Below are 18888 nucleotides of genomic sequence, written 5' to 3' on the forward strand. Positions count from 1 at the left end.
TAATTAGAATCATTAAATCAATCTTTATCTAAAGTAAATTACTATTTCCCTAGTCATTTGCATTAAGTTTCGTGCAGCCTGTCTTCTGCTCATCCTAAAGTTGAAATGCAACTAATATTAATGAAACTTCAAAAAACACCATTCTTAAAATCCACATCACAGAAACAAGATAAACCCAACTTACTCTGAAATAATACTCTAGTTTTAATAGTATTATAAGATTTACTATACTATATTTTCAATTACAAATTTCATTATACCTGTAGTTCTTGAATGGCTTTCCGCTGTGCTTCAATTATTTTTCTATTTTCTTGCAACTTGTTTTCTTTCTGCTTCAGTTCAGATTCTACACTCACTTTCCACTTCTTGATCTTGTCAGTCTCCTTATACAGTTTTGAATATAGTCTGCTCATTGGTTCTGAATTCTATTATAAAATAGGTTTTCAATGACTGTTAATAGTTCAAAATTTTAGTATAACCAAACTACAGCTGCCTATTGAAAATATCCATGAGTATCTTAATAGTTGAGACCAAATCTCTCCTCAATTTATGCCCTAATACCATGCTGAAAGCTATATTAACTTTTTTCTAACTACTAAGGCAATATTAGCTACTTTACTAAGGTTACTGGTCACCTAAGTTATTCCTTGATGAATAAAATCAAATAACTTCAAAATGTGCCTAAGCCAGAAGTTAGAAATCTTTAAGTCAATGAGAGAATCTGGCTGCTTAAAAGCTAAAATAAATCACTCTACATGAAATGTGTCAATTTTAGCAATGGTCTTGAAATATTTTGGTTATACAAACAGCTTAAGGATTAGCCAAAGGATATGAAGTTTAAGGTACAATGACAAGAAAAATAATAGTGAACACAAGATCTTTCATTTAGCCTGAGGTTTTATTTGGATTTTATTTGGATTTCCTGCATCATCCCTTTCCACATTATAAGGTAAATGTCAAAGGTTTTCTTTTATTTTTTTAATCATGCTACTTTCTCCTTGCTGATAGCTCTGTTATCAAAATATATGAATAAATTCCATATTTCTAAATTTGTGATACCATAATCCCAGCAACAACCAGATAGCACTTTACCAGGCCATGGAATTTCTCTTTGCTTTAAAGATATCTATGTGCCATAAGAAAGAATGATTTTTATAACTAAAATCAAAAGTACAGTATATCCTACAAATTCCTTAGACAGTAAACCAGCCAAACAATCATACCTATTAATTCAAGAATTGTTTGTAAAATACTGGCTTAATTCTCAACCTTTTCACACATTGCATTCATCTCCCCTTTCCTATTCTTGATTTTTATGGTTTAAAGTTAAATTGCCCCTTAAGAATTCATGCTTTTATAACTCAGGAAAATACAGAGGCCTAGTGTTTCAGCAAATTCAAAAGAAAAGCAAAGTGGCAAAAAGGTTTTAAAGAATATAACTTAAAACCTTAACTAAATATTAATCCTTTTGAAGCTTCAAAAGAAAGATAAATACAAGTAATAATAAATGATACCCCAATTACAAGAAATTTAATATAGACGGGAAATCTTCTGACCTCAAAATCAGAGTCTTTTAGTCCCTCCTGGTAATGACAACTGTCAGAATTATCAACCTAAAAAATGAATAAATTTTTCCTATGAGAAAATACTCCTGATGATAGTTTCCAAATAGCAGCAATTAAATACTGAAGACTAGTAATCCAACAACTAAAGATTTTTTTTTCTTTTTCAAGCAAGCAATTCAATATCTAAACAGGTTATATCTATATACACTATACTTAACTGACCTGTTCAAGCATGCGCAAAAAGTCAACTTTTTGTAAAGCAGGATCTGCAAGATAAAGGACAACTGGAATTAAATATGCCAACATCCTGTTTTATATATTAACTATTATATCTAGCTTTAATGTCAAGGCTATCAATATAATACTCTTATTTGATATCTAGCAATGTGTATTTTAAAAATGTTTCTATGTAAGGTGATACATTGCTTTTCTAGTCTCCTACCTGAATCAATGTTTTTCCCATTTTTGGAGAAATTAGTCATTGCAAATGGAAAACCAAAATCATCTTCAACACATTTGTTGAAACCCTAGAAACACAAAGAAGTTCTTAAACACACTGTCTCATACCACTCTAATAACTAGCAGTGTAATATGTAATTACATATACAGTATACATCTGCTTAAAAAAGTGACTATAATTGTAAATCCTTTAATGTATACATAGTGTTAAATATATCAAATGATTTTGCCCTGTAAACAAAGCAAAATTTTTTAGTTTTCACTTATAAGAGAAAGCTAAACTAAAATTACATGATACATGCTTTGTAAGTACTCAGTAATAATTTTAGTGATTTTAATTAGTAGCTTAGAATATTGGCTTTCTTCAATTTCATTATGATCTTTGCCCTGGTAGAATTGAGAATTTTCTTCACTGAATAGCATTTTAATATTATACTCTTTGGCTATAGAGACATAAGAATTTTTCTACAACATAGAAAATTAAAATATTCATTGCTTCATCCTATTTCCAACATAAAGTTCCACATAAGAAATTTATTTTTTTAAACAGAAAGATAGATCAATGGAACAGGATAGAAAGCCCAGAGATAAACCCACGCACATATGGACACCTTATCTTTGATAAAGGTGGCAGGAATGTACAGTGGAGAAAGGACAGCCTCTTCAATAAGTGGTCCTGGGAAAACTGGACAGATACATGTAAAAATATGAGATTAGATCACTCCCCAACACCATACACAAAAATAAGCTCAAAATGGATTAAAGACATAAATGTAAGGCCAGAAACTATCAAACTCTTCGAGGAAAACATAGGCAGAACACTCTATGACATAAATCACAGAAAGATCCTTTCTGATCCACCTCCTAGAGTAATGGAAATAAAAACAAGAATAAACAAATGGGACCTAATGAAACTTCAAAGCTTTTGCACAGCAAAGGAAACCATAAACAAGACCAAAAGACAACCCTCAGAATGGGAGAAAATATTTGCAAATGAAGCAACTGACAAAGGATTAATCTCCAAAATTTACAAGCAGCTCATGCAGCTCAGTAACAAAAAAACAAACAACCCAATCCAAAAATGGGCAGAAGACCTAAACAGACATTTCTCCAAAGAAGATATACAGACTGCCAACAAACACATGAAAGAATGCTCAACTTCATTAATCATTAGAGAAATGCAAATCAAAACTACCATGAGATATCATCTCACACCAGTCAGAATGGCCATCATCAAAAAATCTAGAAACAATAAATGCTGGAGAGGGTGTGGAAAAAAGGGAACACTCTTGCACTGCTGGTGGGAATGTGAATTGGTTCGGCCACTATGGAGAACAGTATGGAGGTTCCTTAAAAAACTACAAATAGAACGACCATATGACCCAGCAATCCCACTACTGGGCATATACCCTGAGAAAACCATAATTCAAAAAGAGTCATGTACCAAAATGTTCATTGCAGCTCTATTTACAATAGCCCAGAGATGGAAACAACCTAAGTGCCCATCATCGGATGAATGGATAAAGAAGATGTGGCACATATATACAATGGAATATTACTCAGCCATAAAAAGAAACGAAATTGAGCTATTTGTAATAAGGTGGATAGACCTAGAGTCTGTCATACAGAGTGAAGTAAGTCAGAAAGAAAAAGACAAATACCGTATGCTAACACATATATATGGAATTTAAGAAAAAAAAATGTCATGAAGAACCTAGGGGTAAGACAGGAATAAAGACACAGACCTACTGGAGAACGGACTTGAGGATATGGGGAGGGGGAAGGGTGAGCTGTGACAGGGCGAGAGAGAGTCATGGACATATACACACTAACAAACGTAAGGTAGATAGCTAGTAGGAAGCAGCCGCATGGCACAGGGATACCGGCTGGGTGCTTTGTGACCGCCTGGAGGGGTGGGATAGGGAGGGTGGGAGGGAGGGAGACGCAAGAGGGAAGAGATATGGGAACATATGTATATGTATAACTGATTCACTTTGTTATAAAGCAGAAACTAACACACCATTGTAAAGCAATTATACCCCAATAAAGATGTTTTAAAAAATTATTTTTTTAATGTAAATTTTTTTTTTTTTTTTTTTTTTTTTGCCACACTGTGCATAATGTGGGTTCTTAGTTCCCTGACCAGGGACTGAACGCATGCCCCCTGCAGTGAAAGTGCGGAGTCAACCACTGGACTGCCAGGAAAGTCCCCACATGAGAAATTTAAATAAATTACTAAAAAAAGCTCTATTCCTCCTTTCCTATAAGAACCTACTACACGTACGAACTTCCCATTTATCCTGTCAACCCAGAAGCTCAGAGTCAAATTTTAACCTCAAACACTGATTTTTACCAGTATGTCAACATATTTGTCCAAATTTTCTTAATTTTCCTTGATCCTAATATTCTTCTAATTTATATTTTACTATTTCATTGTATATGTTCATAAGTTGCTTTAAATCATTTAAAGAAAGAGGATTAAAGTAAGCAGGTCCCATTATGTATGCAGAATTCCAAAGCACCAGTAATTATTTCTTTAAATGAATGATGCCTAAACACATTAAGTGTGCTCATTATTCATTCAAAGAAATGCTATTCAAAATTCTTAGGTAAATCAGACCATATTTACTGAAAAAAATTATAAGATAGCACCAGTAAGAAAGTTCACTTTGCCTCATTTACCTAATGAGTAAATGCAAATTTACCTTGAAGAAATCAGAATCTCCTCCCAAAGTCTGAGGTTTCACTGCAGATACTTGACTGCTACTTAATCTCGGTGGTACAAACAATTTAATGGGCTTCTGCTTTTCCATTTTCTCTTCCAGTCGTAATTATCTATTGCTCAAGATGGGGGAGAAAGTGTTTTACATTGTTTCATTAATGCACTACTTATTCTATAATAAATGGGTATATAAAGGAATGCGTGAAACATTTGCTACCATGGAAGCCTACGGTGTCCCTTACTGCCGTGGTGTTCAAAGCAGAAACATCCCCTATTCGTCCCCACCATCCCCCCACCACCAATGGCCACGCTGGCGACGTCAATGGATAATCGAGAAACTCAAACTAGGCATCATCGCCGGGACAGCCTGAAAAGAAGCCCGTTACCTCCACCAGCCCTGTTAAATTGCATCACCTCGCCGGGAAGAACTAGTTGAGGTGCTTAGACGACTACGGAGAAGGCGCCAGATGGCGCCGGGGGCTGCCTGCGTGTGGGAGGGCCAGTAACAAAACGTCGCCCAGCTCTGGGTTCAATCATCAGGGAGGGAACTCGGCACACCTGCCCTTACCTTTAAAAAACTAGCGGGAAACCGCGGGCTCGGTGCTCACGCGAACCGCCACCTGCTGTCTATTAGGGCAGCAGAAAGAACCAACACGAACTTCTGCCTCCGAACCTCGGAAAAGGCGGGATATCGCGCCAGCCGAGCGGCCAGGAGGGAGGTGCAGGGCGGTTGGAGGTTTAACGGCTAAATAACGGTCGGCGACCTCCGTTGACCCGGGGCGCAAGACCTACATCTCGCGAGATTTCCCTTTACCTTAATAGCAATTCTTCCCTGGATACTCTTTCTCCTTAGAATTGGCCTTCTTTAAGCTTCTCCTATTGTTAAAGAATGTGAGGAAAACTATCAGGTGCTGTGATAGAATGGAGCTGAGAGTGAAAAATCTATTTCTGTCCTCTAAGAAGAGCTCACAGTCTTAGGGAAGAAACAAGTGCAAACATAATTAAAACCCCCTGTAATCATTTAACGGTAGTAATTTTCTAAGGGTTGTTGGGACCCTTAGAAAGGGACAGTGGCCTTTACAGTGGCTTGGGAGTCAGGAGAGAGCTTCACGGACGTGGTACACTTTTGTTACTACTTCCGTAGAAAACAGAAGGGTGAATAGAGCGTTGGCTAGATAGTGAATGCGGGAAGGGGTGTTCCTGGCTGAGGGACGGTAGGCAAAGGCGCTGGAGTCGTGAGAGAGATGAGTCCAAGAGCGACTGAGGGGGCTTCCCTGGTGGCGCAGTGGTTGAGAGTCCGCCTGCCGACCGGTTCGTGCCCCGGTCTGGGAAGATCCCGCCGCGGAGCGACTGGGCCCGTGAGCCATGGCCGCTGAGCCTGCGCGTCCGGAGCCTGTGCTCCGCAACGGGAGAGGCCACAACAATGAGAGGCCCGTGTACCGCAAAAAATAAAAAAAAATAAAAAGAGTGAGTGGATCCAGGCAATGCGGTGTAGGTGTGTGAGGACGCAAATGGGAAAATGATGAGACTGGAGACTTAGCAGATGTGACGGCCTCTCGAAGGCTTTTGGATTTTAGCCTTTATGGATGGGAATCTTGAGGAAGTTTGAGCGGAAAAGGGGGCATGATCAAGTTCAGAAGAAAATTTGTAGTATGAAAAATGGTTTAGATTTATGAGACTGGAGTTAGGGAGACAGTTTTAATAGCCTGGGTGAGTAAGGTATGAGACCTGAGCTATGACAGTGCCAGTAAAGATGAAGAAAATGTGTCAAATGTAAAAGATATTTAGGAAGGAAAATTAATAGGATTTGATGGCTTTTTTAAAGTGAGCAGCAAAGGAGAGAAGTCTAAGATGACTGCCTGGTTTCAGACTTGGGCTACTAGACACAATAAATATTGTGGGTGCTAGGTACCTAGGTTTGAGCAATAAGACAATGAGTTCTGTTTTCAACATATTGACTTTGTTTTCTAACTTTCTCCATGTACTACAATATAATTGATGCTTTTCCAAAGGACTTTAGTAATATTTTTAAGCAACTCGTTTTGTATAAATTTAACCTACCAGACGGAACAGTTTCTGATAAAATTACATTTTGAGCTAGAAAGGATGATCCAGTGTAAGGCTTTCATTTTACATGAAACAGTCTAGATACCCTGAAAAAGATAAAATACTCCCTTCAAGAGATGATACCAAGAATAAATGCACAAGATAACCCCTGGGGGGAATAATTGATACATTTAATTAATATATTTTATAAGTTGAGGGCATAAATTCAATATTCCAATTTTTTTAAGTTTTACAACAGTGAAATATTCAACTATGGTCTTTTTTCTGTATTGAAAACAAAATGCTATTCCTAGTATTAAATTAACTTAAAAATCACAGTATTTTATTTAATCAGATCCAGTCTTTCAAAACAATTGTGCTTCCATAGAATTTCTCACTTTCATGTATTTCACATGAAAAATTGTTAACATTAATCTTATTCTTACAAGGATTAAAATATTTGTGGTAAGATTTCAGGTTTTAAGAACTTTATTTTTTCTGCAAAAGGTGGTGGCAAAAATGTCAAAATATTGTCTACCAGAATGAGCATTAAATTGTGCTGAATTTCCCAATGTATGTTAACATATTTTGTCATTTTAATTTTTTCAGTATCTTGCCATGACAAAATTTTTAATTGGGGCTTATAAAAGATCTCTTTTTTAAAGACATTAAGGGACTTCCCAGGCGGTCCAGTGGTTAAGACTTCACCTTCCAATGCAGCGGGTGCGGGTTTGATCACCAGTCGGGGAGCTAAGATCCCACATGCCTCGGGGCCAAAAAACCAAAAAAACATAAAACACAAGCAATATTGTAACAAACTCAATAAAGACTTTAAAAATGGTCCACATCAAAAAAAGAATCTTAAAAAAAAGACATTAAGGAAAAGTAAGAATTGAACTAAGCTTTGTTCCTCTTTAATAATTTATAAAATGCTATAACAGAAATAAGTTTAAAATGTTAGTTCCTTATACATCAATCTAGCCTTAAAGAGGTTCACAACTGCTTTTATTCTGATTACAACTGTTTCCATTAAATAATCTCTTTTATGTCTTCAAATAATATATATATTTTAATTCAATTTTCTACTAAATGAAAAAAAAGAGAGTTTCTTCAGGTAAGAACTCTATTTAGTACTACTCCTTTCTGAACGAACCACGCAGTAACAATAACCATTGCTTCTTTGGGGACGAATCTTAAAAAGAATACTAGATGTCCCTCTAGTGGTGGTCCTAAATTCCACAAAATTTGATGAGCCCTTGATGATGTCCATTTTATGGCGATATATTCGTAACAGCAATTCTGTTCATGTTTTTCAAATCAGTATCCTGTGATCGTAGCATAAACAATCTAGATTTAGGAAGTTTAAGACAAACCACAACATTCTAAAATTTCATCAAAGTGAATACAAATTCCATTTCTCAGAGAGTTAACTAGCCAATTTGGAGTCCTTTGTTTTCCAAATGCTAAGTATTTCTGAGTAGTTGTGATTCAGTGTTCGCAGTTCAGTGAGCCTCCCTATGAGATGAGCAAAATGCTGTAGGTCTTCTGGATGATAAATTTTTGAATATTTGTACAAAATTTGTAAAACTGGCTCTTGTAAATTTTCCACATGTTGCTTATTTGTAATGCATGGACGATCTGAAAAACATTATCACATATATCTTAATGAATATTGGAAAATGGTAGAAGATAATGAATTAATTTAAAACAATACAGTTTTAAATAATAAAAATTGCAAATATTTACTGAACCTTTAATATATGCCAGATTTTATGCCAGGTAACTTGCTTCTATGCAATGTTTTATTTAATCTTCATAATACTCTATGAAGAGTATTTCTTAATGATCAGACAGCATTCACTCATCCAGTCATTGTGCTGGAGATACAGCAGTGAACAGAGACTAAATTTCCTGCCCTCATTGAGCTTATTTTTTGGGTCTGGGAGGAGTAGGGGAGGAAAGAGACATATACACATTTTTTAAATAAAAATATATGACAACAATAAGCGAGAATACGGGATAAGAATTTGGGGGGGAGGGGCATTAGCTATTTTTAAAAGAGTAATCAGAGATAAGATGACATTTAGCAGAGATCCAGGATGGTGAGGAGGGAGCCATGAAACTATCTAGGAAAGAGCTTTCCAAGCAGAAGATTTGTCAAGTACAGTAGAAGCTGTGGAAGGAGTCTGCTTGAAATTTACAGGCAACATATGCATCAAAGGCAGAGTGGCTGTGGTGGTGTGAGCAAAAGGAATAGTAATAGACACCGATAGAAAGAACTTTGGCTTTAAACTGTGTAAAATAGAAAGCCATTACAGGATTATGAGCAGAGGAATGACATAATCTGGCTTATGTTGTCAAAGAATCACTCTGGCTACTGTATAAAGAATAGACCCTGGCAAGGGCAAAAACAGGAAAGTGAGTTAGTAGTTTTATTAGGATGGCAGGGACAGAGACAGTAAGAAGTGGTTGAGTTCTGGATCTATTTTGAGGCTATAACCAACAAGACTTGTTGCATATTTGATAATGGGCATAAGAGAAAAAGAAGTGAAGGATGACTTCAAGAATTTTGGCTTATACAACTTGAAGTATGGAGATGCCATTTAGTAGAGATGGAGGAAGAATATAGGAGAATCGGGGGCAATCAGGAGTTCACATTCAGACATGTTAAATTTTATATGCCTACTAAACATCCAAATTGAAATCTTGAGTAGGCTATTTAATGGAGCTTAGGGTAGCAGTCCAGGTTGGTATATAATTTGGGAGTTGTCAGCCTCTAGATGGCATTTAAAGCCATGAGATAAGATGAAATTTCAAAGGAAGTGCACATAGGAAAAAAGAGAACTGAGTCCTGGGACATTTTAACATTTATCAGTGTGGGAGATGAGGGGGAATTAACAAAGGAGACAGAAAGAGCAGCAACTGAGGAGGAAAACCAAGAGAGTGAAATGTCCTGGAAATCAAGTGGAAAAAAATCATGTCAAGAAGGAAGGAGTGATCAACTGAAGCCAAATGTTAAGTGTTCTAAGAAAGAGGGAGTGATCTGCTCTGTCAAATGTAGCTCACGGGTCAAGTAAGATGAAGACTAAGAATTGACTGACCACTGTAATCTGCAATGCCAAATTACTGAAGATTTTGATAAGTTATGGTGGAAGGGAAAGGAGGGGACAAAATCTGACTGTACTGGGTTCAGAAGTAAATGAGAAGAGAGAAATGGAGGCAGGAGTATAGACAACTCTTAAATTTTTTTTTTTTTTTTTGCTATAATGTAGAACAGAGAAATAGGAGAATAGCTGAAAGGGGATTTGAGGTAAGGGCAGACACTATAAAACTCTTCGAGGAAAACATAGGCAGAACACTCTATAACATAAATCACAGCAAGATCCTTTTTGACCCACCTCCTAGAGAAATGGAAATAAAAACAAGAATAAACAAATGGAACCTAATGAAACTTCAAAGCTTTTGCACAGCAAAGGAAACCATAAACAAGACAAAAAGACAACCCTCAGAATGGGAGAAAATATTTTCAAATGAAGCAACTGACAAAGGATTAATCTCCAAGATTTACAAGCAGCTCATGCAGCTCAATATCAAAAAAACAAACAACCCAATCCAAAAATGGGCAGAAGACCTAAATAGACATTTCTCCAAAGAAGATATACAGATTGCCAACAAACACGTGAAAGGATGCTCAACATCACTAATCATTAGAGAAATGTGAATCAAAACTACAATGAGGGCCTTCCCTGGTGGCGCAGTGGTTGGGAGTCCGCCTGCCGATGCAGGGGACACGGGTTTGTGCCCCAGTCCGGGAAGATCCCACATGCCGCAGAGCAGCTGGGCCCATGAGCCATGGCCACTGAGCCTGCACGTCCAGAGCCTGTGCTCCACAATGGGAGAGGCCACAACAGTGAGAGGCCTGCATACCGCTAAAAAAGAAAAAAAAAAAACTACAATGAGGTGTCACCTCACACTAGTCAGAATGGCCATCATCAAAAATCTACAAACAACAAATGCTGGAGAGGGTGTGAAGAAAAGGGAACCCTCTTGCATTTTTGGTGGGAATGTAAATTGATACAGCCACTATGGAGAACAGTATGGAGGTTCCTTAAAAAAATAAAAATAGAACTACCATATGACCCAGCAATCCCACTACCAGACATATACCCTGAGAAAACCATAATTCAAAAAGAGTCATGTACCACAATGTTCATTGCAGCAATATTTACAATAGCCAGGACATGGAAGCAACCTAACTGTCCATCAACAGATGAATGGATAAAGAAGATGTGGCACATATATACAATGGAATATTACTCAGCCATAAAAAGAAACGAAATTGAGTTATTTGTAGTGAGGTGGATGGACCTAGACTCTGTCATACAGAGTGAAGTAAGTCAGAAAGAGAAAAACAAATACCGTATGCTAACACATATATATGGAAACTAAAAAATAAATGGTTCTGAAGAACCTAGGGGCAGGACAGGGATAAAGACACAGACGTAGAGAACAGACTTGAGGACACAGGGAGGGGGAAGGGTAAGCTGGGACAAAGTGAGAGAGTGGCATGGACATATATACACTACCAAATGTAAAATAAGATAGCTAGTGGGAAGCAGCCGCATAGCACAGGGAGATCAGCTGGGTGCCTTGTGACCTCCTAGAGGGGTGGGATAGGGAGGGTGGGAGGGAGATGCAAGAAGGACGGGAGATGGGGATATATGTATATGTATATGTATGGTGCAACAAGAAAACTAGCTCTGCAAAAGAATGTGATTTGTGACAAATGTGAAGGCCAAGGTGGTAAGAAAGGAGCAGTAGAGTGCGGTCCCAATTGCCGAGGTACTGGAATGCAAATAAGAATTCATCAGATAGGACCTGGAATGGTTCAGCAAATTCAGTCTGTCTGCATGGAGTGCCAGGGCCATGGGGAGCGGATCAGTCCTAAAGATAGATGTAAAAGCTGCAATGGAAGGAAGATAGTTCAAGAGAAGAAAATTCTAGAAGTTCATATTGACAAAGGCATGAAAGATGGCCAGAAGATAACATTCCATGGTGAAGGAGACCAAGAACCAGGACTTGAGCCAGGAGATATTATCATCATTTTAGATCAGAAGGACCATGCTGTTTTTACTCGACGAGGAGAAGACCTTTTCATGTGTGGACATACAGCTGGTTGAGGCATTGTGTGGCTTCCAAAAGCCAATATCTACTCTTGACAACCGAACCATAGTCATCACTTCTCATCCAGGTCAGATTGTCAAGCATGGAGATATCAAGTGTGTGCTAAATGAAGGCATGCCAATTTATCGTAGACCATATGAAAAGGGTCACCTAATCATTGAATTTAAGGTAAACTTTCCTGAGAATGGCTTTCTCTCCCTGGATAAACTCTCTTTGCTGGAAAAACTCCTACCTGAGAGGAAGGAAGTAGAAGAGACTGATGAAATGGACCAGGTAGAACTAGTGGACTTTGATCCAAATCAGGAAAGACAGTGCCATTACAATGGAGAAGCATATGGGGATGATGAACATCATCCTTGGGGTGGTGCTCAGTGTCAGACCTCCTAATGGGGCCAGTGAATAACACTCACTGCTGGCATTTTATTTGCAGTAGTGATTGAGTGAAAGACTATAATCATAATATGCTCACTACTTGCTATTGTTTGTTTTAATATTCAACTATAGTAGTGTTTTAAAAGTTAAATGAAGAATAAACTCAAATATAAAAAAGAAAAAAAAACTTTGTTATAAAGCAGAAACTAACACACCATTGTAAAGCAATTATACTCCAATAAAGATGTTTAAAAAAAAACGGCATTTTTTTAAGATGCAAGAAATTACAGCATGTTTGTAAGCTGAAGGGAATGCCCTTATAGAGAAGGCTATTTTGATGAAAATTGGTACATTTGGAATCAATGAGTAATAAAATAATCACAATCTTCATGATTTCATTGCCAAACTTAATCCAAATTTTTACTGCTAAATAGTTTTTTACCTGAAAAAAACACTGTTGTGGCTGCAAGCAGAGCATATTCAGTATTAGTAATACTAAGCTCACTCATTCTTCTACAGAAGTAATACAGTGTAGTAATAAATTCTTCAGAAATACCTAAAAAGATTAATATCAAATGTATTTTCATCAGAACACAGTGCAGACTCATATTGCCATTATCATATTTTCTCAAAGCAGTACAAGAAAATGAAACACGTCTGACAAATTTTTTCCATCCAATACAATATTTTGTATTATATATAATATTACCAGTCAGCATAGCAGAAGGACAACCTTCATTGCAAAATGTTTCCATAGGATAAATAGCACTTCTATCACCGCTTTGATCATGACAATTCAGTGAATGATCTGAATGATCTGATATTTTCATAGTACCTAGTTAAGGGAAAAAATATAAAGTCTGATTTTTTAAAATCTTTATTCAGATAGTAAAGTCAATCTCTCTAACATCTGTTAAACAGGAAACATTCCCAACAAATGGTATCTTTATAATTTTTATTACTGAAACATGAATCTAGAATAATAGTTCACACTTTATATAAACATTATATAGAAGACCCTCCAAAAATGTGTTTTCTATGATACTATATAAGAAGAATGGCTTTCTTTAAAAGAAAAACAAAAGCTAGAACAATGAATTGGAAAACTATAAACCACTATTATGAAGTACTTATTTGTACACCAACTAGTACAATAAAAATATAATAAAAAATAGCTCAATGTTATATAATCTGTTGCTAAATTTAATAGTAACTATTAACATTAAGATTGAGTTAGTTGACCTTTTTTGCTTTCAGAAGTTGATGAAAGACATTCTTTTTGACTGTAAATTTGGGCCACATGAAGGAACATCACTTCAGTTTTTGATCCCTTCTGTAATGCAGTCTGATCCTCATTGGTCAAATTTTCAAATCCTTTACGAAAAGATCACATAATTGTTTGAAATAAATAATGAAAAGATAATTTTCAGGTATAGGGTTTAACTTTTTTTTTTTTTTTGAGTTATGCGGGCCTCTCACTGTTGTGGCCTCTCCCGTTGCGGAGCACAGGCTCCGGACGCGCAGGCTCAGCGGCCATGGCTCCCGGGCCCTGTCACCCCACGGCATGTGGGATCTTCCTGGACCGGGGCATGAACCTGTGTCCCCTGCATCGGCAGGCAGACTCTTAACCACTGCGCCACCAGGGAAGCCCAGGATTCAACATTTTTATATTATTTACTTATGATACGAATCTTAACTGGTCCCTTAGAATAATTATGATTCCACATGGTACTATTTGGGGGCACTTTCATCAGAACCAGATAATAATTATTTCCTATGGCAAGAGCAAATTAAACATAGTTGGTTTAGCCTTGAAGAATTTATTTTCACAGAGAGTTACCTGTGCACGTAACTAGATAGCTAAGTTTTGGCCAACAATGGCTTCACCTTTTTTTTTTTTTTTGGTATGGTACAGGGAATTTTGTTTCATGTTTTATCTAAAAAACAAAAACAATTTATTTCCCAAAATAAAAATAAAATAAAACATACAGTCAATCATAGTTTGTCTTAACTCTAAGTCTTTGAAGTCACTTGAATAATATTTTAAAATATTTATATTTTCATCCAACTGATTGATTAAAGCAAAAAAGTAAACATGTTTTTAAATTTAGAAGCAGTTTTGGTAGAAAAATAGAGGGTTTTGTTTTCTTAAAATGCCACCTTCCTTTAAAACAAGGAACTTTTTTAAAATTACGTATTAAATTACTTTAATTTTTTCCAAAGATAAAGTGATTACCTGGGAGTCTCTTGGTGAAATCCATTAACCTCTGTATATGTAGGACAACTGTCTCTGAGAGTCGCAAGAAGATCAGTTCAGGATTTGCATATCCCTGCAGCTAAGCAACAAAAAGAAATGAGATTAATAATTTTTTTCTTTCAAATAACTTTAAATTTTCAACTTTTCTGATTATGCTGTTATTTTCTAACATAATTAATTACAAATTATTTCTTGCTAGTAATGAACACATACAAATCTTTCTGTTTCTTCTAATGGAATTGTATATTTTTGATGAGCGGCCACAATGTTGTTAATGAGCTGATGTTCCTCTTGAGTTAGTTCCATGCTCTCCTGAATCTGTAAGAAAATATAGGGGGAAAACTATAATGCATACCTATTAAATAAGACATCATCATTAAAGAAACAAGAAATTTTTTAAGGAGAGTCTTGCCACTTTTCCAGATCTAGTGGTAGGTGACACAAGCTTGTTGTTTACCCCTTCCTCTTCCATTTTGATGTTAGAGTAAAAATTATTCTTCTGCTTAAGGTTCTTTCGAAGTCTCTTTGATCTGCATTGGATTTCTGTGAGCAAACCTGTGATATTACAAAATTCACATAAAATATTTTTGGTACAACAAATAACATTATAGGATTTGATGAAAATTGTCTTACATTGTACACATATGTGATCATGAACTTGCCTTTTCACAAAGAACCTTTCTTTTTTGGTAAGCATGTACAACAGCAGGTAAATTTACTACATTACTTATTTCTTTTCCTTCCACAACTACCTGTCTACTTAAAACTGCACAGTCATCCTAGACTTAAATTAAAAATTAATTTTGCATCTCCAAATTATAAATTTAGACCTTTTTATGTTAGAGAAATTTCCACATTAATTATATCTTGGAAGCAACAGAATGTTAATTGGTACATTGAAGGGAAACCACTAATTTAAAATTGTGCTTTTTGTAGTTGAATTATATAACTTTAGGTTAAGTAATATAAAAATACAAGGATTTCCAATTAAGAAGAAAATATGATTATTACCAAAGTTAGAGCAATATAGTATAGAACAGATTTTATGGAAATAATTACCTAGATTGGTAACTGGCTATCCTAAGTTAGCAGTTGCTGGAGAAATAGCTTAAATCCAGACAAATATGTTATGTTCAAATATGTTCAAAATAACTTGAAGAACGTAAGTTCCTAGTAAGGTAAGAAAAACTAAAATCCCCCTAAAAAAAAACCACAATGGCACTTACATTCTTCCAACATTCCTACTGCCTTACACTTTTTTAGTCTGCACTCTTGACATTTTCTACGCATGTACGTGTCCATTTCACAGTGACCACCATTCTTGCAACTATATACTGCATTTTTGGTGATGCTACGTCGAAAAAACCCTAATAACAAAGGAGAGTTTTTAAAATTTTACTATTAGGTATTTTTAGTTACTTGTTTTTAACCTTCATAGTAAAAGTAATCAAGTTAACTAAATTATTTCAATAAAATGTTTTTTCCCTCGGTAAGAAGGTTTGGTTTAATATACATTTATCTGGATAATTGTTTTAATCCTCTCCTATTTGATATATCTTATTCCATGGTTGTTCCTGTCAATAATCTATCTGGAAATTAAACTAAATAACCCCAACACATTAAAATAACTCTCTGTTTTCTATGGTTATAATATACCATCTAAAAGCATTTTTAAACTATATTTTACAGAATATCAAGATTCCATGACACATCTCTCAAGGTTCCCTAGAAGGAATACGTGCTCATGTAGAATAAAACTATAAGGAAACCTCTCTTTTTCTCGCCTCACATTTCTACCTCAACTCATAAAGGAAGAGATAATTCTTCCAAACTTACTCCTCTGTCCTTCCTTTTTAGCACTTCCCCAGATGAGAACATATTGCTAATTTATTTAGTCCAAGACGTTGAATGGGCCGTTTTGTGTGTGTGTGCGTGTGTGTGTGTGTGTGTGTGTGTGTTTGTGTGTGTGCATTCTGGGGAGAGGTGTGGAGATTCTACATTTTCCTAAATCCATGCATAGCAGTCTCTTCCCATTTCCTGTTTCATTTCCCATTCCCGTGCAACAATCCCTGCTATCTTCCTCTTATTCCATTCCAAGCAGTGAAGTTGATAAAGTTAGTCAATACCCCAATTAGAAGCCTGCCATACTCTTTCTGTAGACACGCTTGAGAGTGGGAGTTTCATGACTTAGATTCAGCAAAGGGAATAGAAAGCTCAGCTTAGGTTTCAGAACTATGCCTCATTCTTCAACTTAGTTTTAACAGCAAGGCCCTGCATTTTAAGAGTAAGCAAATACTGGCCCAGCTATTCTACTCATAAAGCTGGTACCTCCTTTCCCTTAGTCTTCGTTTGGCTATTCTTTGTGTGGGGTGAGTGCGAGATTCTGACAATAAGACTTCACCTTGAACTTCTAGACACGTTTACCTAGTCCTGTATTAATCTAATCATTTCCAGGTTCTGCCCCAATATTTCACTTGTGAATTTAAAAAATGCAGAAGTGTTTCAAAACCTCAAAACTTCATCAAGGACTATTTTACTCCTTACTCCATGCCAATATCAATGATGATCTTCAGTGGTAGACCTCCCATTGGTTTTCAAAAAAGCATTCCTGGGACTTCCCTGGTGGTCCAGTGGTAAATAATCCGCCTTCCAATGCAGGGGATGCGGGTTCGATCCCTGGCTGGGAACTAAGATCCCACATGCTGCGGGGCAACCAAGCCCACCTGCCTCAACTAGAGAGGCCGCGTGCCTCGAACTCCAGGGTCCACGTGCTCTGGAGCCCAAGCACCACAACTAGAGAGAGAAAACCTGCACGCCACAACTAGAGAGAAGCCCATGCACCACAACAAATAGCCCGCGCAACACACCAAAGTCCTGCATGCCGCAGTGGAGATCCCATGTGCCACAACTAAGACCCCACACAGCAAAAAATTTAAAAATAAAATAAAATAAATAAATATTTCTTAAAAAGCATTTCCAACAAATAGACTTAGATAGAATCGTAGAAGTCATTTAATTGAAATTTCTTCCTAATTCACGAATTATACCAGCCATATGAGATGTAATAGTTAACATTCAGACCTTTTTAAAAGACATTTTTTATTCCAACATCAAATTCACCTAGGAACATGCCAAGTTTCTGCCACATAAATATTTTGAATTTTATATTTAAATATAAAAGTTTTCATCAAAATTTAAAAAATGAAATCAAAACTTTGTTAAATTCCATTTTCACATCTTTGATCCCACAGATTGATCACTTTAAACATATCAGTGGCTCTCCTTGATTTTATGTTTCACATTTTAAAGAGAGTACTCCTACATGCTTAAAATTTCATGACTCTTCAGTGAACACTAGGATTAAAGTTTTAACTTTATCCTTACCTTTGCAACCTTCACAAGTAAGTGCATTGTAATGATATCCTGATGCTTTATCACCACAAACTACACAGAGTTCTTCCTGTCCCTTAATACGAATGGAAGAATGAGTTATTCTGGACCTTTTTATTCCAGGGTAACCATCTTCAGCATCGTGGGCAACCACGTAAGTGGATTTATTTAATTCACAGGAAAGAAGTCCATACTCTCCACCACTGAACTGTGGGTCCAAGCTATAAGTGTTGAAATGACTTTGTAAAGATTGGGACTGTAGAGCTGGAGGAAACTGGACAGTAGAATACTGGCAATAAGGTGATTCTTGAAAATCAATGTCGTACAGCTGATAATTGATTTGTTCTGGCAAAATATCTAGTTTTTTTAACACACACACACACACAAAAAAAATGGTGAAAGTCAAGTTATTTTTCAAATTTCAAAGAGTTTTACACTCAAAGAACAGAGTTAATTCAACATGTCCAATACATCCCAGGGACTTGCTGTCCAGCATGAGAGGCAGACAGTAAACTGAATTGCAATGCATGATAAATGCTGCCACCCCAGAAGTATGCAGAGGTTGCTCAGGAGCTGGGAGAAAGGGTTGTTAATGGCTTACATACCAATGCAGTCTATTTCCTGAAGTAGAAATGAGTATTTCCCGGAGTTTGAAATGAAAGCTTTTCCCCAGCTTCTGTATTTTCTTTGTTGTGAATAAAATTGTTTTCAGTGCAATCAGATCAGTAAAGAGATGAATTAATAAATTATCCCACCCCCCCTACCAAACAAATCAAACTAAAATACAATTATACCAGTTATCTGGTTATTTCAAGCAAAAAATAAATTATTTAAACTCCCCATTTAATATACCTTAACACTCTCCTTTGCCATTTGCAGACCTGATTTAAATT

General features: G+C 36.3%; 2 protein-coding genes and 1 pseudogene across 2 annotated transcripts in view; 1 reads left to right on the forward strand and 2 right to left on the reverse strand.

The window, feature by feature from the left end:
* The window catches only part of SYCP1 (synaptonemal complex protein 1), a 145376-nt gene extending 139877 nt beyond the window's left edge, over nt 1-5499 (reverse strand). Inside the window, exons 1-6 of the mRNA XM_029229102.1 lie at nt 5315-5499; nt 4730-4859; nt 2008-2092; nt 1788-1831; nt 1557-1613; nt 261-425 (exon numbers count right to left, since the gene is read on the reverse strand). Coding sequence (XP_029084935.1) covers nt 261-425; nt 1557-1613; nt 1788-1831; nt 2008-2092; nt 4730-4837 — 459 coding nt within the window. The 5' untranslated portion in view covers nt 4838-4859; nt 5315-5499. The remainder of the gene's footprint in view (nt 1-260; nt 426-1556; nt 1614-1787; nt 1832-2007; nt 2093-4729; nt 4860-5314) is intronic.
* Nucleotides 5500-6978: 1479 nt separating this feature from the next.
* On the reverse strand, nt 6979-18416 carry LOC114897906 (bile acid receptor-like; the record flags this gene model as incomplete). Its single annotated transcript, XM_029226964.1, has 9 exons — nt 6979-8430; nt 12791-12904; nt 13058-13183; nt 13591-13722; nt 14585-14684; nt 14819-14923; nt 15063-15160; nt 15832-15972; nt 17990-18416. Coding segments are annotated over 9 exons (1455 nt in total), but the record flags the coding sequence as incomplete, so codon positions are not given.
* On the forward strand, nt 11526-12363 carry LOC114900040 (annotated as a pseudogene).
* Nucleotides 18417-18888: the final 472 nt, after the last annotated feature.

The sequence above is a fragment of the Monodon monoceros genome, unplaced genomic scaffold, assembly GCF_005190385.1.
Source record: "Monodon monoceros isolate NGI ecotype Baffin Bay Population unplaced genomic scaffold, NGI_Narwhal_1 Super_Scaffold_18, whole genome shotgun sequence".
In the NCBI taxonomy this organism is placed as follows: Eukaryota; Metazoa; Chordata; class Mammalia; order Artiodactyla; family Monodontidae; genus Monodon; species Monodon monoceros.